We start from the raw sequence: 21076 nt of genomic DNA, 5'->3' as shown, positions 1-21076 counted from the left end.
AAAAAGTTTAATAGCATTAATTGAGAAAAATAAACTTGAAATCATTAAAAGTTAGTAAAGTTAGGAAAGGAAAGTTGTTTATTTACCTAACATTCTCTTGAATAATGGCTTATCATCAGTAGCCATGGCAGCAGCATCATAATCAGCACCTCTTCTAGATGGAGGAACCCATTCTGAAGACTTCCATGGTAAAACACCTTCTTCCCACATGGTGTTGACTTCTTCCAAACTTAAACCCTTGGTTTCTGGAATGAAGAAGAAAACGTAACACCAGGAGAAACACAAACAACCCATGAAGACGTAACCATAGTAAAAGTTAATAGCACCAGTAATAAATGGAGTGAAGAAACCTAATAAGAAATTCCACATCCAGTTAGCAGCAGTAGCAAGAGCCATTCCCTTAGCCTTAATTCTCAATGGGAAAGATTCAGAGACAATAACGTAGGCACATGGAGCCCAGGTATTAGCGAAACAGAAAATGAAGAAACAGGTGAAACAAATCATACAGTTACCAGCACCTTTTGAAGCTACACCATTTTGATCACCATCTGGATGTAATCTTGTGACACCAACAGAAGCAAAGACAACCATACAACAAATCATACCAGCGGCACCAAATAATAAACAGGTACGACGGCCAAATCTATCGACAATGTAAATAGCTGGGAAAGTGGAAGCAAAATTGACAATACCAATGACAACGGAAGCCTTGAAACCATCATTCATACCAATGGAAGCGAAAATTAAAGTACCGTAAAAGAAGAAATAGTTTGCACCAGTCAATTGTTGCAATGTTTGAATCATAATACCCATGATAACTCTGTGTAAAATCTTACCCTTAGTTTGGAATAATTCCATCCATGAGGCGGAACCAGCTTCTCTTTCAGCTTCAACACCTGCAGTTAAGAATTCAACTTCAGCAATAACAGATGGGTCATCAACAGTCAATCTGTTAGATTGAGCAACAGAACGCTTAGCTTCTTCCATTTGACCAACTTCGATTAAGTAACGTGGAGATTCTGGGACGAAGAACATAGCAGCAATCATAAACAAAGCCCAAGCGAAACCTAGACCTAATGGAACTCTCCATTGAACAGAGTTGGAGTAGTTTCTGGTACCGAAATTAGTACAGTAACCTAAGAAAATACCCAAGGTAATCATCAATTGGTAACAGGAGACTAAAGTACCTCTAACATGCTTTGGAGCAACTTCAGAAATCAATAATGGAGAGTAGACAGCAATACCACCGACACCTAGACCGGAGATAATTCTACCAATGAAATATTGATACCAGTGCTTAACGGCGGCAATGGAAATAATCAAACCAATCATGTAAACAGTGGTGACGAAAACTAAAGCCTTTCTACGACCCCACATATCACCAAGTCTGGACCATAATAAACCACCGATAGCACAACCAATGTTGAAAATAGCAAGTAACAAACCAGTTCTAACCTTGGATAAGTAGTAAGTACCATCCTTTTTCTTTTGACCATATCTTCTCACATAATCAGTTTGGGCAACGAAACCAGAAATGGTACCAGTATCCCAACCGTAAACGTAACCACCGAAGGCGATCATTAAACATAAAATGGAGACTGTAACGTAAGCAGAAGCTGGCTTCTTTGGCATTTCAGCTGGAGCAATTTCTCCATCTTCACCGTAGTTCTTAATTTCTTCATCATCATCCTTGTTGGATTGAGCTTCCAAGACGGAATGGGAACCAGAAGCGGAATCGTTCAAAGGTTCATCGTTGATGTGTTCAGTTGCGACGTTTGGGTCAGCAACAGAGTTGTCTGTATTCATAATTGTATTATTAATTGATGAAGGGAAAGGATATATTGGTTATTAATCAATGTTTCCTTGATGGTTTTTTCTTATAATTGAAATAGGATAAGAAGGAAGAACATAATTATAACTTCTAAATTGAACCGTTTCTTTGGTACTTATATACTCCAACAAGCATCCAACTGCCATCCCCAGAATGAAATAGCTGAAAATAATGTGGAGTTCGTGGGGTTTGCTTCCTGCTCCATGTTGTTAGTTGAATATTCGGAAAAGGAGTTTGAAGCAACGGATTACTGTAAGCCGGCAGAGATCCTCAAGGCAGCCAGAAGGAGGAGTAAGCAACTTCATTGATACTACTAACTTTGTAAAGGGCTGATGAGATTTGCTGGCAAGAACTAAAGTGAAAAGTTATTTGTTATTGAATTGCTTTTTACGGAATTTTGACTTGCGCGGTGTGTTCTGTGGGAAGAAGTTGCTCGGAAAAACATCCTCCGAAGCCCCTCAAAGAGTGCGAAGAGAATACGTAAGCTCGACGGAGGACAAAGATCCGAACCGCTCGGAGTGAAACAACGTGGGAAGCAACAGTTGGTACTTTTCCACTAATATTAAGGAGACGGAGTGGATATACGAGAGGAATGATGGCTCCAAGGGGAGTCTAGAACAGCAACTTTTCTCAAAATACAAACGGTTTGTCTTTGTAATTAGTGCTTCTGCGGTAACATTTGCAATAATGGGACCCCACAAATCCGTGTGCATCGTGCACCTCGGGACACAGTGGGAGTTGATAACATGTCACTACCGGTAGAACTGAGAGGTTTCGCCTTAGATAGGAAGTGATTGATCCCTTAGTTCTACCTTTTACGAGCATACTTGCTTAGGAATTTCTGGGGTAGTGTCTATCCCTATGTACCCCACTACTATTTGGACCTCCGGAATACTCCAGGATAGATACGGAGTGCTAACTTCTGGAGAAATTTTTACATTACCATAGTTCGAGTAAATGCGAGGGAGCAGGTGTCAATAAAGGCAAAACTTTCTAGACAAGAGGTGATTTACAAGCTAGTAAAGCCGGAAAAGGTTAATTGGCAAGCTACAAATTGGTTGCCAACACATTTCTTGTGATTCTTTGTTTTTTTTCGATAGTATCTATTTAACTAGTAGGTATTAACAACCCATTAATAGCGTGCAAGTTCGATGAGGTTTCTATTGTATCGACTTCACGGAGAGGAACATCGTCCAGGCGTTCCGGATAAATTGGAAGAACAACACCTCGGAGCACCACGGCACGGAGTCGGGTATTCTCGGCATGTTTTTTTTTGTCCAGCTGCTTTTCTCGATGGAACACAGTGCTCCGAGAACAAGAACAACAGCAGAAATTTGTGAGGGAAGCCGTACAGCTGCTCTCGGTTCCTTCCTGAAGAAAGTGTAGTAGTTTAACTGCAACAGAAGCTAAGGGGTGTACTCCAGTGAAAAGAACGTACGAGAAAGGAATGCTGGACGGATGACATGCGCCCGTGTAACGATAAAATAACGTTTCTCAACCTGTCATTAAGCTTGCTTTCTGGCATGAAAGATCGGCAAAAAAATTTCCCCTCAAAAAATAAAACTTTTATTCTATTGAATTTTAAGATGGAAGAGGAGAGTTCTGTTTTTTTTGCGTATATACTTTCCAAAGGTTGCATCCTTGCTACGGCAGAGTCTCGTTGGTGGTAATATTGTTCGTATGAACGACCTTTTATTTTACCCTAATCTAACGCCCCACTCCTAAAGTATAGGCGCGTACCAGTGACTTCAGTTCTATTCTCTAAGTCACATGCGTACGAACCAGTCTCTTGAAGAATGTGCCTGTTTGAAGGACCGGTTTTTCCAGTTGGGTACCGTTCGGACCTACTTCCATACGTACATCTCTATGTGCTAGGATGTGCATCTTCTTGAGCTGTAGCGCTTTTTTTAGGTTGGCCTTTTCATCCTTCATGAAAGGAAAGAAAAATACTCATCGAATCCTTTTTCGTCTACATTTCATTAATTTTCCGAGAAGAATTGAAGGCAAAGTTATCATCAAGGTAAAGCCCTCTTATCCTGCACAAAAAACTCCAAGTTTTTCCATAATTTCCTGTAATATATTAAATTGTACCTGGAAGGACAAAATTATTCTCAAGATGAACCAAGTTTCGAAGGAAAATCAAAGTCTCTTGGTTTATCCGACAGAAGAAAGGTCTAATTAATTAAAGTACATATGAAAGTCATGTAGAAATTTATGGCATACTACAGAAACTGTTTATTCTTTTGTCATTTTTAATAGAGTTATTATACTTGCACTATATTATTTATAGACATTCAAGGAAAAAAAGAATGTGTATCCCTTTGGAATGATGCTGTACTAGAGTCAAAAGCCAAAAGAATACATGCCTCTAATGACTTTCTTTTATGTGTATATTCATTTTTCAAAGCACTGGTAAGCTAATTTATTCGTGACTAATACGGTAAATATTCCAACGAGGCTGCTGGGCATTTTCTGTTAAAAGCATGCCTATTTCTTGGGCTAGGAACTTTGTTGTGTAAATAATTTTTTCACAGTTACATGGTCTTAAAAGAAAGAAATACTCATTAATCCCTTGCAACTTTTATATTTGCGGGCCTCTACAATTTTCGAGAGATTATATTTCCTCCTGTGATGATACCAGTGGCAACAATAAGAGTCATGAGAATTAGCCTGGGAAGGTTTGATTTCTCCCTTGGTAGTCCTACAATGGAGGTGGTCATATCTTGCTTCCTTATCATACATTTGACCTTAACATTCTCAAACCGATTTCTATTATTCGTACTACTTTCTTTCTAAGATGTATAATTTTTCAATTAGAATTAAATGGTTTTGTTACTGATTGCTTGGGTTTTTATTTGGTACACTCCTTCTAGAACGTCAAAATTCAGAGAGTTAGCTATAGGAAAAAATGAGCATGCCGTTTATATATTGTTCTTGCTCTAGGTAATGGTAATAAAAAAATTGGTTGTCTTGCTAAATTAAAACCGTCTTTTTCAATATGCTTTTTCTTAACAAGGCCGTATGAGCGCTTCTCAACAAAATTCACCAAAATACCACTCTTCATCTATTAAGTATCATTGTACAGGGTCAATTTTGAAGGCATTAAACTCAAGTCTTTATAGGAAAATGAATGGTTTTTAAGTTTTTTTTCTTTTCCCAAATATAACTAGTTTTACACAGGACGAGCTAAACTACTGACCAAGAATAACAAATACTGTAACCAAATCTCCACTTTCTTTTTTAATGTATTTCTGGGTTTAAACATCCAAAAAGAATTTTTTTTTTATTTATCTTAAGAAAAAACTTTTAAGGATTAATGATAGAAATTAATGATTAAAAATAATCTTTAAAATAGTAATCCAAATAAACATTAATTGAAAATTTAATTTTATCCAGCTAATTTCCCCAAACTTTTAACAGTATATCAGAAGTATTCCAATGTTTACAAACTAGAAAATATTCAAGTTCAACCCACTGTGTTTTCCACTTGTAAGACAACAATACCCCAAAAAATATGCTTTTTCTTTAAGGGGAGAGGTAACTACCTATCTATTCACTTGTGATCCAGTTTCTCTTTCCCCAAATTACAGGCTACTCTCTCTTAATTAGTGACATCTTTGATTTATTTGCCCCACTTTCCTTAATCGATCGGTTTACGTAAGCTAAGCCGCACCTTTTTCATTTAATTGGTGTTCCACGTGGGCCTAAGAAACTGCGCAGGCCACGTTGCTTTTTGTTTCTTTTAGCGAGGCATGGCTTCTCGAAATCAAAAAGTTGCAAAAAAAAAAAGGCATCGATGATTAGCAACTTCATTATAAAACAAAACATTAAAGAATTTGACACTTCCATTGTTTCATTCCTTGAATAACAATAGAAATTAGCTGCTTGAAGTCAATTGCAATGAGATTCTCCCATTTTCTGAAATATAATGCGGTCCCGGAATGGCAAAATCATTATGTTGATTACAACGAACTGAAAAATTTAATATACACACTACAAACGGATGAGCTGAATTTAACTGAAGGTGGCGCCTCCAAAGATGATAAGACTGCTACCATAACTGGGAAATCATCTCCTAAGGCCTTTGCTGCTAAATTGAAGAACAAATTATTTAAAAATGGAGTTGACTCCAACGTGTCGTTAACGGAGAACGATAACGAAATAAAGCCTGGTTTAAAGCCCGATGAAATGGTACGAGAGGAGACCTTTGAGTTGAATGATCTTACACATAATGCCGGGGCGAACACACTCGAACCAACTTCAAGGTTTTCTGAATTTAAGAAGAAGGCTCATGATAAGATCTTTGAGTCTCGTCGTTCTTCAGAGTCCAGTGATGCTAAGACCTTATTTAATACTTATGATACATTCATGAATAGCCTAACTGTGGAGAAATTGAAGGTGGATGACTTTTACAAGAGAATGGAAGCGAAATTTGATCAAAGATTCGTTGCCTTGGTGAAAGACCTTGAGAAGGAAGGTGTCTCACCAAGAGAGTTGAATATTGATTTTTTCCCAAATGAGGATGATGCAGTACCGCACCTTGCTGCTGATGGAAATGAAGTTACCATCGAACGGGAGGGTACACACGATATCGTCAATGACGCAGATGATGAAGATGATGACGATGATGAAGAAGGAGATTACGGTGAATTTAATGATGATGCACAGGATCATACTGCCTTGCTAAATTATTCTCAATTTAACATCAAATCTCAGAAGACATCGTTATTAAAGCAATCAATCACCAACTTATATATCGATTTATGTCAATTGAAATCATTTATTGAGTTGAATCGTCTTGGTTTTAATAAAATTACTAAAAAATGTGATAAAGTTTTACATTTGAACATAAGAGATGAAATGATTCAAACGGAAGAATTCTTCAAAGACACTTATATTTTTCAAAAAGATACTACTCTTAAATTAAGCAAAAAGATCACCCAATTGGTAGAATTTTACGCCATAATAACAGGCCAACAAACAAATATTGAAAATTGTAAGAAGGAATTGAAGTCTTTGTTACATGATCATATCGTCTGGGAGAGAAGTAACACATGGAAAGACATGCTTGGCTTGCTATCACACAATGATGAGATTGCTACTGATTTGGAAGGTACTGATCCAAATGCTTCTCTTTTGGCTAAGATAAAATTAGAATATTATAGCTGGGTTTTACCAAGACCAATCAATTTGAAGTATGTCACGATTAAGAAACTAAGTGTCCCAAAATTATTCTTTACTTGGAAATCTTTTAAAATTGCATTTATTATCACTGTAACAGGTGTTCTACTAGGTATCAAGACATTTAACGACCCGGTTGAAGGTAGATGTATGGCTTTGGTAGAATGTGTTGCTTTCCTATGGGCAAGTGAAGCTATTCCATTACATATCACGGCGTTCCTTGTTCCACTATTAACTGTCTTGTTCAAAGTTTTAAAGAATACAGATGGCAGCGTTATGGCTGCTGCTGACGCATCCAGTACAATTTTGGCAGCTATGTGGTCTTCTACAATTATGATATTGTTAGCTGGTTTCACCCTTGGTGAGGTTCTTTCCCAATACAATGTGGCAAAAGTGGTTGCATCATGGTTACTAGCTGCTGCAGGGACCAAACCAAGAAACGTCTTGCTAATGGCTATGGGAGTTGTGTTTTTCTTATCTATGTGGATTTCCAACGTCGCAGCTCCAGTTTTGACATATGCATTATTAAAACCTCTATTAGATCCACTAGATGCATCAAATGATTTTGCTAAAGCTTTGGTTATGGGTGTTGCACTAGCTGCAAATGTTGGTGGTATGTCATCTCCTATTTCATCCCCTCAAAATATTATCTCTATGCAGTACCTAAAACCATATGGTATTGGTTGGGGTCAATTCTTTGCTGTCGCATTGCCTACTGGTATTATAGCACTAATATGCTGTTGGATTTTGATGTGTCTCACATTTAAGATCAACAGAACCAAGTTAACAAAGTTCAAACCAATAAGAACTAGATTTAGTCTAAAACAATATTATGTGATTTTTGTTACAATTATGACCATTATTCTATGGTGTGTCGAAGCTCAAATTGAAGGTGCATTCGGTTCTTCAGGTCTGATTGCTGTCCTTCCAATTGTTTTATTTTTCGGTACTGGGCTGTTATCCACAAAGGATTTGAATACTTTTCCATGGTCTATCGTTATCTTAGCAATGGGTGGTATTGCACTTGGGAAAGCCGTTTCATCTTCTGGTTTACTAGTAACAATTGCCACTGCTTTGCAGAAGAAGATTGAAAATGATGGAGTTATGGCTATCCTTTGTATTTTTGGTATATTGATGTTGGTGGTCGGTACGTTTGTTTCACACACCGTTTCTGCCATTATTATTATTCCACTGGTTCAAGAAGTGGGTGATAAATTAACAGATCCAAAAGCTGCACCAATCTTGGTGTTTGGCTGTGCATTATTATCATCATGTGGTATGGGGTTGGCATCATCTGGTTTCCCTAATGTTACTGCCATTTCGATGACAGATAGTAAAGGTAACAGATATTTGAATATGATGACATTTTTAACTAGAGGTGTACCTGCATCTCTCATGGCGTTTGTTTGTGTTATCACCCTGGGATATGGTGTGATGACGTCTGTCTTAAAGGGTGTAGCAACCAGCTGATCTCTTCCATTTTAGAAACAAGCATAATAGATTCTACACAACGCATATATTTCATAAAGCATGTTTATAAGTTAATTTTATAATATAATTCCAAAAGATTTTGTATATTCCTAGTTATGAAGTGTTTTACTCCAACACATAATGGATTATTCAGCACAAATAAATGAGTCTTTCAACATCATAAGTCATCTTTTCGTGTCGGTGAATTATACTGCCGCCGAGGAATTCGGACCGAGAAGTAAACACTGACAGAAAAATTTTCCGAAGGGGACTACCAAAAAAATCCTGTTACTAATGAAAACTTGGCAAAGGGACCAACGAAGGGCATCTTACGTGCTTTATTAACATTTTGAAGGTCGATTCACCTAATCATCTGAAATAGTAGTTCAAAAGATGCTTAGCATTGATGGGGAAAATGAAAGTAGTTCGCAATCAGAAGAACTAGTACAATTGTTTGATGACGTCTCCGATGAGGGTCGATCATCTCAATCAAACGAAAACGAGAATATCTTACCTAAACCAGATGACATTGTGCGAGTATCCACAGACGAACATGAGGCAAATACTACCACTACGTATCCTGATTTGAAGGCGCAAAGGGATATAATTGCAGAACTGTTAGAAGGTCAGAAGAGCAGTGAAGGAGATATAGTGTATATTATCCCTAAATTGTGGTATGAGAAGTTTTGCGATCCTAATATTATTAAATCAGAACAACTTGGTCCTATCAATACATCAACAATATGTACCGACTATGAAAATTTTATTTTGGTAGATTATAACCAATGTCCGTATATGTCTATTACAGAACCTATCTTCAAGAAATTATATGAATGGTATGGTTTAGCACCAGGATCAGAGCCAGTTTCTACATTTTTGGTACATGATGAAGAGTCAGACTCATTAATAACTGAGTATAACAGGTGCGTTTTTCGTTTCCATTATTTGACAGAGAATGGAGCACCTTCGCGAGAACACCATAGAACTCCTAATATTTTTACAAGCAGTAGACTGGCAACTATGAAGGAGATAGTGTCAAAAACTTTACAGAAATTTTTTGCATTGCATTCCGAATTGGATAACAAACAGGCATCGTTTAGGATTTGGTATGTTAAAGATGTCCAAAGAAATGACAATAACGGTGTTTTAGATACGCAATATTATCTAACTCCTTTGCAGTTTATGTCTTTACCTGTTTTAACCAGAGTGACACCACAAATGTTGACATATCAGTTAAAAAATCTGAATATAGCTAGTGGTGATCTTGTAATCGAGACCGAACAACATAATAAGAACTATCATTGGCTATCAAACTATTTCATATATAATGATTTGGTTCCTTCGTTAGAGATAACAGGATTAGTCAATTTAGGAAATACTTGTTACATGAATTCAGCTCTTCAATGTATAACCCATATTCCAGTTTTTCGAGAGTATTTTCTGTATAGTGGGTATGAAAAAGAACTAAATACTGATAACCCACTAGGATATCAAGGCCATGTTGCAGAAGCTTTTAGTGAGTTAATACGATGCTTGTTTGGCGATAAGTTAGTTCAATTCAGTGCTTATGCTCCCAACCATTTCAAAGCAACAATAGGTCATTTTAACTCCATGTTTTCAGGATACCTACAACAAGATTCCCAAGAATTTTTAGCATTCTTATTGGACAGTTTACATGAGGATCTTAATAGGATAGATAAGAAGCCTTATGTTGAAAAACCGTCTTTACCTTCAACGGCTGATTTAAATGACTTCAGGATAGTGAAAAAGCTAGCCGACGATACATGGAAGGCGCACTTATTAAGAAACGATTCAGTTATTACAGATCTGTTTGTGGGTCTCTATAAGTCGACACTAGAATGTCCTGAATGTCAAAATATCTCAATTACCTTCGATCCTTATAATGATCTAACTCTCCCCCTTCCAGTAAAATCCATGTGGCACTCTCATATAAAGATATTCCCTCTAAATGCTCCACCTTGTATTTTAGAGGTGGAATTACCGAAGTCATCATCTTACGAAGAGCTGAAGAACTATGTTGCAACTTGTGCAGAAATAGATCCAGCTAACTTATTTGGTTGTGAAATATTTAATAATCAGTTTTATACGAATTACGAGTCACCAGAGTCAAATTCAAAATTTCTACCACTTCAAGAATTAATAGCTGAAAATGATAATGTGGTATTTTACGAATTATCCATTAATCCTAACGATATTGTTGTTCCTGTATTAAATACAAAATTTGAAAAAGAATCGACACGACCAACATATTTTGGTATTCCTTTTTTCTTAACACTGCATGAGAATGAAGTCGCTAACCCTACTTTGATTCGATACAAGCTACAACAAATGTATTTTCATCTCAGTGGTGGATTTATTCCATTTCCATTTACGGAACTTGATGAATATCCTAATGTTGTTGACTTACCGCTCATAAATGAAAAATATCCAGGCTTTGATATGACGAAGTATAACGATATTGTTAAATATAGCGTCTCCAAGGGTTCAAGCTCGGATAATTTATTTACGATTAAAATCCATGACGAAGGTAACAAAAATCATTCTACTAATAATGAAAGTCAGGTATGTATACCGCGAGGACGAATCAATTACCATAAGGCTTTGAATATGTCGACCGTCTTAACCCCTATAGTAAGAGACATATACGAGTATACCTCGTTGGAACCCAAACAGGATGATGTAATAATGGATGATAACAGTAGCAATAATGAAGATTCAGACCATTGTAATAATACAGAAGAGACAAATAATGATGAAGTTGAACAAAGTAAGAATGAATGCACAATGCTTGATACTGAACAAGCTGAACCAGAAGAGAACCACACGGATGTTACATCAGACAAAGATATAACACCTGAAGAAAATCTAGAAAAAGAAGAGAAAGAACTACCTACGATTATTGATAAGAATACTATAATAATCTGTGAATGGAATGAAGATGGAATACAAGCGGCATTTACAGAAGACAAGGTGATAAATTGGGAAAATATGGCCATCTTGAATAATAAAGAGTTAGAAGAACAAAGGAAGAAGGATCTTGAAGAGAAGAATAAAGAAATTACTTTAAATGACTGTTTAAATTTGTTCTCCAAACCCGAAATTCTCAGTCTCAATGATTCCTGGTACTGTCCAACCTGTAAAGAACATAGACAAGCTACTAAGCAAATTCAACTATGGAACGCACCTGACGTTCTATTGATACATCTAAAGAGATTTGAGAACCAACAATCATTCAGTGATAAAATTGATGATGTTGTTCAATTCCCAATCACAGATTTCGATATCTCGGAACATTTAGTTTATAAAGATGACCCTAGAGGCAACGTTTATGATTTAATTGCTGTGGACAATCATTATGGTGGTCTCGGTGGTGGTCATTATACAGCCTATGCTAAGAATTCAACTGATGGTAAATGGTATTATTTCGATGATTCTCGTGTTACAGAAACCGTGGCGGAAAATAGTATTACTGGCGCAGCTTATTTGCTTTTCTATTTGCGTCGTTCATGCCCAGAGTCCTTAAAGAATAGTAGATTAGGTGAAATAGTAAAACAGTCTCGTATTGAGTATGACCTTGCCATCAAGGAGATACATGAGAAGCAACGTGTCATATATGAAACCAATAAAACTGACGACGAAGAAGAAGAAGATTTGGAAGATGTTACTGATGAAGAAATTGATGCAGATACAACAACAAAACGTAGTTCTAGTAATGGGAAGGAAAAAGAGGGTGTGGACTTGACACGCAATGATGGTTCAAGTGGTACAAGAAGATCGTCTGATTATAGTAATGAAAGTTTAGAAGTTGGTAAAATGGAGATAGATGATCCAATTACTGATGAGACAAATGCTGGGAGAAAGAAATTGAGGTTAATTAAAAAGGTTTATTCCACTCCATCAGCTTCTCTATCTCCTACTACTTCGACTACGTCTTCTGATGATACGGAGGATAAAACGCTTGAGAAGGATTCTGTATAAAATGATGAAATCAAAGTCTATTAGATGTCGACTCATAAAAGTGCATGTCGTATACGGAGAATCGTATGCGTAATTATTTATTAATCCAAATAGTGGTTTTGATTCAAAAAATATGTAGAAGGAAAAGAGAGTCAAATCCATTTGTAAATATATAAGGAAAATACACTTAAGCATGAATTTTTCAAACCTTGATTGGGCCAGAGAGAACGTTACCTATCATTTTATTCTTTTATGAAAGGCTATATACTTATATGTAAATTGAGCAAATGATTAAATAGTCTTTGGATGAACCTTTCCCTTTTTATAAGTCTTCTTGACACCCTTCCTTGCATTTTTTCTGTATGCATGTATATAAAAACCAATGAATAGGAAAAGATAGGAAGTGATGATACCTGAACCAATACAAATTGCAGAAATAGTACCTGAACAGTTTTTATAGGTGGAAAGTTGTGGAAAAAACACTGAAGTGAACTTTTGATAGGCCACGAAATATATGAATGCAACGTCTAAAATGAATTGAACAATTTGAAATCTGGTTACCCATGCTTTCCAGGGGACTTTTATTCCATTAGCGCATAGAAAGTAATACCAATACATAACTACGTGAACACCCAAATTGAGTACAATTGGTACCCATGAAACGGCTGTTTTCCCAATTAGTTGTGTGAAGCATAATAATGCAGTAGCTCCATGATGATACGTATGTAAAAAAGTCAATTTCTTATGCTTTAAAACGAGAAATACGGTATCGATAAATTCAATGAATTTGACGATATAATTCAAGTAGTATAACGTAACCAAAGGTTGAGTCCAAGCCTCAGGATCACATACTGAGTAGACTATACCCTTTTTTATAATCATTGGAATGACCTGTTCTGTCATTAAAACAAATAAAATAAATGAGAGGATGGTTAAAAATAGGTTATGCACCTTGACTAAAAAGTTCAAAGTTAATGGTTTAGTATCCCTCAAAAGGGACTGGCCACCAAAGATTACGACATAGTAAGTCATAATGCCAAATATAACCGAATTCCATAAGCTTAATGGAAGTTTCCCCTCCACAAATTGAAACTCATGAGGAACAAAAGCTCCTCTCGATAGAGATGTCATGGACCTTTCAAAATGTCCCCAAAGGGAAACATTGAAGAAAGGTCTATCAATGGTAGGATGGAATTGGTCCAATGCTTGAAAGTCCCCCAGTAGAAAAGATATTGATGGTTCCTTGCTCATGGTTGCTCGAAGGGAAAATCTGAAACGGTAGCGGTCCTATCGAGTAGGTCTCTGGAGAGTGGGAGACACTAATGGTGTTCTTGATTATACATGATATATATAGTTTCTTTAAAGAAACGTCATCTCGAGTGACACAAATTATGACAATCGGGTCGACGGCTTCGGAGTTAGTGGAATTGTAAAAACCGTTGAGTAGTCAACAAAGGAACCAATAGGGGCACCAATGTGGTGTGACAAGTATGTATGTATCTTGTATAATATGATATAGTATACTAAAGTCCATGTTCACTATCTTCCTCGTCGAAAGTAGCGTCCGTCATCAGGCTGTCCGTGTCTGCATTGCTGGCACCCATGTCGGATTCGTTGAGAGTATACTCGGAATTGCTATCTTCCGAACCGTCATTCTTCCTGGTACTCTTCTTACTTCCCCGCCCTCTCTTCATGTTACGTTTCTTGATTAAAGATTTGTAATTGATTTTCCTCTTTGTTTTATAATAGTGTTGCACACACTCTTCACACGATCTTAGCCCCCCCATGTATTTGGAGATTTTCCCAAATTTCTTTGGATACCTCAAATATCCCTTTAGAAATAAGCCACTTTCATTTTCAGTAAATGTGTCAATCCCATCCGTAATGATTCTTGACGCCCAGCGATTTTTATCCGTAATTAAATTGTTTGTATCTTGGAATTTTTGGGCGTATCTTGTAACGGGAGATAATATCAAAGGTGGTATATCTGCCGCTAATTGATGGTTCCTGTAATCTGGATCAATTTGAAACAACACATCTTCCAATTCGGAATCATCGACAAAATCAGCCCTGTTAATACGGCTACTTCTTGACGAGGTTCTTGGTGTTAATGAACTAAATTCATCTTCCTCTTCAAATTTATCATTTTCAGATTCATCGAGTTCTGTTGTATCATCGGGGACATCTTCCTCTTCTGGTGTTAACCCTCTAAAGCTCTTCATATCTTTTTCCCATTCGGTTTCAAATTTTAGCCATTTTTGGTTCAATCGTAATTTCTGGATACGACCACAGTTCTTTAGTTTCATCAATTTTAAAACAACAGATGTCCTACTTATTGTAGCATGTTGTCTTAAGGTCTTATGGAAAAAGGAATAATCTCTTAATGACTCTATTTTGGTTACTTGGATCGGTTTCTTAGTGGGAATTTTATTTCTTAATTCCCAAAGTCTGGTCTCTATCTTATTCAAAGGGAATATGTAACTTTGAGGATATTTATTTATTGAATTGTATGGTTTAATAGGGCTGCTTTTCTTTAAGGCAGATATATCTGTCTTTAGCTGTGCAGGATCCCTAATATATTCATAGTTCTCTTCTAGTAATCTTTCCGCATTGGCATTGGCATTGTCTCTCTTTTCCTGAGTTAATTCAGTGGTAAAATTGTTCTTGGTAACAATTTTTCTAATTGGTAATATGTTTTGGGTAATATTCCGTTTATCTAGAAGGTTGTACGTTTTATTTTCTTCGTTCTTCTCACTTTCATTCAATATATTAATATTATTATTTGATTTCTTTATACTAATCTTAAAATGTGACGTTTCATCATCTATTCCCTTCCTTTTTGCCGGTTTCACAGAATTGATCAAGCTCGAACCAAGTGAATTTACACTATTAGATGTGGCAGTTCCTTTACTCGAGGATGACGCGGTTGAATTATATCTGCCTGATGGTTGCATTTTTTGGTGTTTCCATCTATTTAATTTCATTTGATGTACGTTGTTTGTATGCGAGAGGGGAGATGAGTAGTTTGGATTGTATCTAGATAGTGGTCTTTGTAAAATGTTGTGTTGGATATATGGCTGATATCTTGATACCGATGATGATGATGAAGAAGATGGTGACGATAAAAGTGACGTTGAGGAGCTTGGACTTCTGTGCAATTTTGCATGTTTATCATATCTTGAATGCTTTGTTTCTCCATTTGCTGAGCCTGAATACCTGGATCCCACAGTGCTGCTAGCAGCAGGTGTCTTATTAAAAGAATCAACCTTCTCTATTGAAGCTACACCAGTATTTGGTGGTCTAATGTGGAATACTTGCTTTCTAATCAAACTCCCTGGGGATCGTTCATTAGGGTTTGGATTATAACGTGATCTCTTCTTTATGATTATTTTATTAGTTTTTACTTGCTCATTAGGGTTCGTTGCAGAGGGAAAAGGTACAACAGTAGTATCTATTCCTGTTACCTGTGAATTTGACTTTCCAGGTAATGTCGATTTTGGTGTAGGCGTAGATATACCGTTCTTCGTTCTATCATTAGGTGTTCGTTGACGTTGAAATTTATTCGAGTAATGGTAGAGTTTTTTATGGTGCATACTCTATTGTTTGACATTAAGGACAAAGTGAACCTATTTCTATTACAGTGAATTGCTAGTTTTTAATGTCTACTTTTATCAGCAAATAAAGGATGGGTTCTACCTTATGCGGTTCAGCTCCCAAAATGTCTCAACTAATCACATTTTGTAACTTCGTACATGGTGATAAATGTTGGCGCCCACAACCAAGATACATAATTGGCGTAAGTTCCAATTAAAGGGAGTAGATTGGAGCGATTGAAAACCTTTCCTCATCGGTGAAACGGTACAGCAAAATTGTAACGCTTTTATTATCTGTAAGTTGCATTTTTTTTTTAAAGCGCTCCTGATGTTTCTCTTTCTCTCTCAAGCTTTGGAATAAGCACAAAGCACCTTCCATTTTCAAGAGTTAACTGGAAATTTAAAAGTTTTTTGTTCGTACATTAGAGTTTCTTTCAAATAAATTAATCAATGAAGACGGAACGGTCGTTTTCACTTTTGAAAGACAAAATATTAAAGCGGCACATCAACATGCATGTAAGCATCTTCTAAAAAGGGCAACAACGACAACCATTTGAGGTATTTCCTTCTAGCTCCAGCTTGAGTCTCAGCAGCCTACTCAACGGTGAAGTGATTAGATTTGAGTTGTTCCTTGTTTCTTGGTTTCCTCTTCTCTCAAAGGAAAATGTCGGACTTTGTCATTCGGACACGTAGGGAGAGTGTCCGAACACCTGAATTTCCCCTTTAGGGCAAAGACAATTTCGCTTCCTAATGTGGAAATATCAGAAATCAGATCCGAAATTTTTTGACGTGGCTGGCTCTCGAGAAACTGACGCGTAAAGTACAGATCTCTATTTTATACAATGTAGGAAATCTGATATATATGGATGGACTGTACAATAGTTGATCCAGTTTCAGGGTAGGCTTACTTTGAAGAAATATGATTGAACTATAACACCACAATTTTAAAGCCAATGTTGAGAACAAGAAACTTGATACCAAAGAATACGTTTCTGATAGATGATTCAGATACAGAGGTTGATTCCCCCATATTGGAACCCATCACACCAACTAAAAATAAGAAGAGAACGAGGAACGATTCAGCATCAGTTCTTCTCACACCTCCTCAAAGTGTCCCAAAGAAAAAGTTAAAGCTTGAACTTTCTGAAAAAGTCACTGTTGAAAAAGAAGAAGAAGAAGAATCTTCTTATGCTCCTCCATCGCCTTGTGCTACTCCTCAACGAGCACTTTTTGGTAGAGATTCCCTATATTCCCGTACCAAAGCTGTACTGCAAAGATCGGCTGGGATTCTATCAAATAATGACGGTTGTTTGCCTACAAGACAAGCTCAGTATGAAAAAATCATGGACTTCTTAAATACAAATATCAAGAGCCACACTAGTAATTCACTTTACCTGACGGGCCCACCTGGGACAGGAAAGACTGCACAAGTGGATTCCATCCAAAGAACACATTTGTTACCTGAATGTCCGCGATCCATGAAATCAACGGGATCATCTTCTCATCTTCTTCATAACCAATCGTATTTTCAACTCTCAAATGGTGATGTAGAAACAGTATCCCTTTCTTCCATCAATTGTATTGCCCTCAATGAACCTTCTCATATTTTTACCAAGATCTTTGAATCTTTCTCTAATGACGAAAAGTACCCTCATCCTGTCACCACAATGAGTGACTTGCAGCAATTTTTGGAATTATTCCCTCAATCAAGGACGTTCATTGTAGTATTAGATGAAATGGATAAGCTAGTTCGTTCATCCACAAATTCTACACATTCGACAAAGACAATTTTTGAATTATTCCTACTTAGTAAATTGCCCTCGATTAACTTCCTCTTAATCGGAATAGCTAATAGTTTAGATATGACTGATAGATTCTTATCACGTTTGAACCTAAGACAAGATTTGATGCCAGAGACCATTGTGTTCCAACCTTATTCTTCAGATGAGATGTATCAGATTATTATGAATAGGATTAATTTAGTGGACTCAACGGATTGTGTATTCAATCCAATGGCAATTAAATTTGCTGCAAAGAGATGTTCTGGTAACACCGGTGATTTGAGGAAATTATTTGATGTTTTGAAGAGTAGTATTGAAGTGGTTGAGTTACAAGTACTAGCTAATTTGAAAAAAAATAAAGCAAGTGATGTTAAAATTGTCAAGATTGGTTTACCCCATGTGGCAAAAGTCTTTTCTCAATTTATGAATATTTCGTCAACAAGATCTCGTATTAATAAATTGAATATGCAACAACGTATTCTTTTATGCTCTCTTGTACATAGACAAAGGACTGATATTTTCCAAAGTCATTGTTCATTAGACGATGCATACGATTATTATGTGAAATTACTAAGGAGGAAGGATTCATTAACTCCCTTAAAACGTAATGAATTTCTAGACATTTGCAATGCTCTTGAGACATGTGGTGTGGTAACCATTTTCACGGGTAAATCATCGGGAAAGACAAAACATTTAGTGAAAATGGTAAAAGCAACTATAGATGACAAAGAGTTTGATGACGAAATTTCCAAGTCAGATTTACTGAAGAGCTTCTTAAAGGATTAGCATGAACAAAAAAAATTGTAATTAAAGTTAGCATTAATATATTATAGATTAAATAGCAAAACAAAAATAAATAGATATCATTCATATGTTTCGTTGTTCTTTCTGTATGTTGCATGTAAATATTTCGCGTAGTCCAGTAACGATGACTTTTCTAAGTTTTTTTCAACCATTGTTGTTGTGCTGTTATTGTAACAAACTCCATTAAAGGAAGTACCACGTCAAACATAAGAACCCAATCCATTCAATGTTAGTCCGTCTGCGTCCATATGTACATATCATTATTCTGTGCATTTGTTGGTACGCTATCTCATCATTCGCATCTCAGGTAACAAAACAGGTATTAACGCTATGTCCTCTACCATTATTTCTAGGTGAATTCCAATTCATTTACACTGCATTATTGGCGGCAATCTCCTGTAATATAGCTTACTATTCATCAAGGTTTTGTGCTTTCTTTCCAAAGGGGACTTTCCCACAATATGTTTCGCACGGGTATGCCAATAGAAAGATAATAACGAGACCAACGAAAAAGATTTTCATTACCGTTCTACCTTTAGGAATCTTTCAATTTGTTGGTAAATATTTTGGACACACTGCCACATCAATTGTTCCCGTTTCTACAGTAGCCAGTATTAAGACTTTATCACCAATTTTTATCCTAATATTCCAGAAGCTGTTAGGACTTAAAACCCTGGCGCTGGATTCAATATTATATTTTAGTCTGGGATCTTTAATTACTGGTGTTTGGATAATCGTTAATGAAGATAATAAGGCAACAAAGAAGGGTAATGATCTCATGGTTGCCACTTACTCTACATATGGTATTATTTGTGCCATTATATCAATGTTTATCTTTGTGGGACAAAACATTTATGGGAAAAAAGTGTTTACATATAAATCCAATCCAACTGATATAGATAATTTAAGAAACTATGACTCCCAAAAGGCGGATTCTCCATTGCCAGTATATGCCGATAAAAAGGAGTATAAGGAAGAGTATAGAGATGACGAACCTGTCACCTATGATAAATTGACTTTAATGATATATATTTCTTTGGTTGGCTTTTGTATGTCCTTTGGCTGGTTTATTATGCTTGAATTGCCGCTTATATGGGGGTACATATTTAATGGAACATCTACTGAACTTATAAAATGTATGCCTTGGAAATTATATTTCTTGAATGGGACGTTCCATTTCCTTCAAGCTATGATAACGTTTTATTTAATGGGTGAGGTATCAACGTTAACGTATTCCATTGCTAATTTAATGAAAAGAATTGCTATTATTTCTGTCAGTTGGATCTTTGTTGGCAGAATGATTACTTTCCATCAGGTTTTTGGCCTATTATTAAATGTGTTTGGTTTATTCCTTTATGAGAGATGTAGTAGCCAAAGGAAGAAATTCAAAGGACGTATGGAATAATAATAAATATGCACATTTTTATACGATATAATATATATATATATTTAACTAAAAATATTATAGAAGTTGGATCATAGTCTCAGTCACTCTTGAGATTACGAAGTATGATACATCGTTTAATTCTTTATGACATATTTTTCTCTTTGCTTTCTAAGGGCATCCTCCTTCATGGCTTTTGTCGTTTCAGGGTCAAATTTTTCAACTATAAATGGGAATATTGCCAAACAAATTACAGTTATGACAGCAGCAGTCTTCCAACGAGAACTTAAAATATTCCCAATTATTCCACTTTGTAGTATACCCGCATTTCTTACTTGGAAATACGATCTACGAGGAGCAATGTGAACCAATGCAATTTCAATAAATGGGTCCATGCTTATACTTTCCAATTTTTCAGGGTATGTAATATCTTTAGAGGGGAAGAATTCTCTACCGAAATAGTTTTTGAATGCTTTAGATTCCACTGTACCATTGCCCCTATCGGTAAACTCAATTAAGATTCTATTTGGCTTCAAATTGAAATCGAGGGAACTTGGATACATGACAAAGTAGGTGGTTGCGTTGGTTCCTAAATTCAGTGGTAAATTTTTGAATTCGAAATTGCCCAAATTATCCTTCAATTCTGTGGTTGCAAAGTAAGGTTCATTCGTGGAATAATTTCCAATTTGATACAATGTGAAATGTGTTCTTGAGACGGGATATTGATGGATGTTAACCATCGTATAATTAAATCTTCCTTTAATAATCCCATTGGAAGCAGATTCTGAAGCGAGCGCAAAGCTCATCAGCAATGCGGTCCATATAATCCTTAGGATTTGCATAATGGAAGAAATGTGTATTAAAGCAATTGAGAGCTCTTTTATCTTTCTACGTATAATTTATTCTTTCCTTAATAGCCTAAAATACGAACAGTTCATAATGAAATGCCAAAAGTTTTCTGATGTTTCGCTGAAAGCCATTTGGGCCCGGACGGGTAATACCAACAATATATAGTCTGGTATATTTTATTTGGGCGTAAATACTATTGAAAGAG

The 21076-nt window shown here is 36.3% G+C and overlaps 8 protein-coding genes across 8 annotated transcripts; 4 read left to right on the top strand and 4 right to left on the bottom strand.

Moving 5' to 3' along the window:
• Positions 1-78: 78 nt before the first annotated feature.
• Positions 79-1806, bottom strand: NCAS0I03160 (sugar porter family MFS transporter; the record flags this gene model as incomplete). Its single annotated transcript, XM_003678278.1, has 1 exon — positions 79-1806. The coding sequence occupies one exon, from the start codon at positions 1804-1806 to the stop codon at positions 79-81; it is 1728 nt and encodes a 575-aa protein (XP_003678326.1).
• A 3925-nt stretch (positions 1807-5731) lies between these two features.
• Positions 5732-8482, top strand: PHO90 (SPX domain-containing inorganic phosphate transporter; the record flags this gene model as incomplete). The annotated part of the gene is made up of 1 exon (XM_003678277.1): positions 5732-8482. One exon carries the CDS (start codon positions 5732-5734, stop codon positions 8480-8482), a length of 2751 nt encoding a protein of 916 aa, XP_003678325.1.
• A 393-nt stretch (positions 8483-8875) lies between these two features.
• On the top strand, positions 8876-12481 carry UBP12 (putative ubiquitin-specific protease UBP12; the record flags this gene model as incomplete). Its single annotated transcript, XM_003678276.1, has 1 exon — positions 8876-12481. One exon carries the CDS (start codon positions 8876-8878, stop codon positions 12479-12481), a length of 3606 nt encoding a protein of 1201 aa, XP_003678324.1.
• A 270-nt stretch (positions 12482-12751) lies between these two features.
• ELO1 (fatty acid elongase ELO1) lies at positions 12752-13711 on the bottom strand (the record flags this gene model as incomplete). The annotated part of the gene is made up of 1 exon (XM_003678275.1): positions 12752-13711. One exon carries the CDS (start codon positions 13709-13711, stop codon positions 12752-12754), a length of 960 nt encoding a protein of 319 aa, XP_003678323.1.
• A 272-nt stretch (positions 13712-13983) lies between these two features.
• On the bottom strand, positions 13984-16053 carry NCAS0I03120 (SANT/Myb-like DNA-binding domain-containing protein; the record flags this gene model as incomplete). The annotated part of the gene is made up of 1 exon (XM_003678274.1): positions 13984-16053. The coding sequence occupies one exon, from the start codon at positions 16051-16053 to the stop codon at positions 13984-13986; it is 2070 nt and encodes a 689-aa protein (XP_003678322.1).
• A 953-nt stretch (positions 16054-17006) lies between these two features.
• Positions 17007-18620, top strand: CDC6 (AAA family ATPase CDC6; the record flags this gene model as incomplete). Its single annotated transcript, XM_003678273.1, has 1 exon — positions 17007-18620. The coding sequence occupies one exon, from the start codon at positions 17007-17009 to the stop codon at positions 18618-18620; it is 1614 nt and encodes a 537-aa protein (XP_003678321.1).
• A 244-nt stretch (positions 18621-18864) lies between these two features.
• On the top strand, positions 18865-20043 carry NCAS0I03100 (uncharacterized protein; the record flags this gene model as incomplete). The annotated part of the gene is made up of 1 exon (XM_003678272.1): positions 18865-20043. One exon carries the CDS (start codon positions 18865-18867, stop codon positions 20041-20043), a length of 1179 nt encoding a protein of 392 aa, XP_003678320.1.
• Positions 20044-20159: 116 nt separating this feature from the next.
• Positions 20160-20864, bottom strand: SOP4 (Sop4p; the record flags this gene model as incomplete). The annotated part of the gene is made up of 1 exon (XM_003678271.1): positions 20160-20864. One exon carries the CDS (start codon positions 20862-20864, stop codon positions 20160-20162), a length of 705 nt encoding a protein of 234 aa, XP_003678319.1.
• Positions 20865-21076: the final 212 nt, after the last annotated feature.

Source organism: Naumovozyma castellii, chromosome 9 (genome assembly GCF_000237345.1).
Source record: "Naumovozyma castellii chromosome 9, complete genome".
In the NCBI taxonomy this organism is placed as follows: domain Eukaryota; kingdom Fungi; phylum Ascomycota; class Saccharomycetes; order Saccharomycetales; family Saccharomycetaceae; genus Naumovozyma; species Naumovozyma castellii.
The sequence above is the reverse complement of the archived record's forward strand: the minus strand, read 5'-3'. Positions and strand labels throughout refer to the sequence as shown.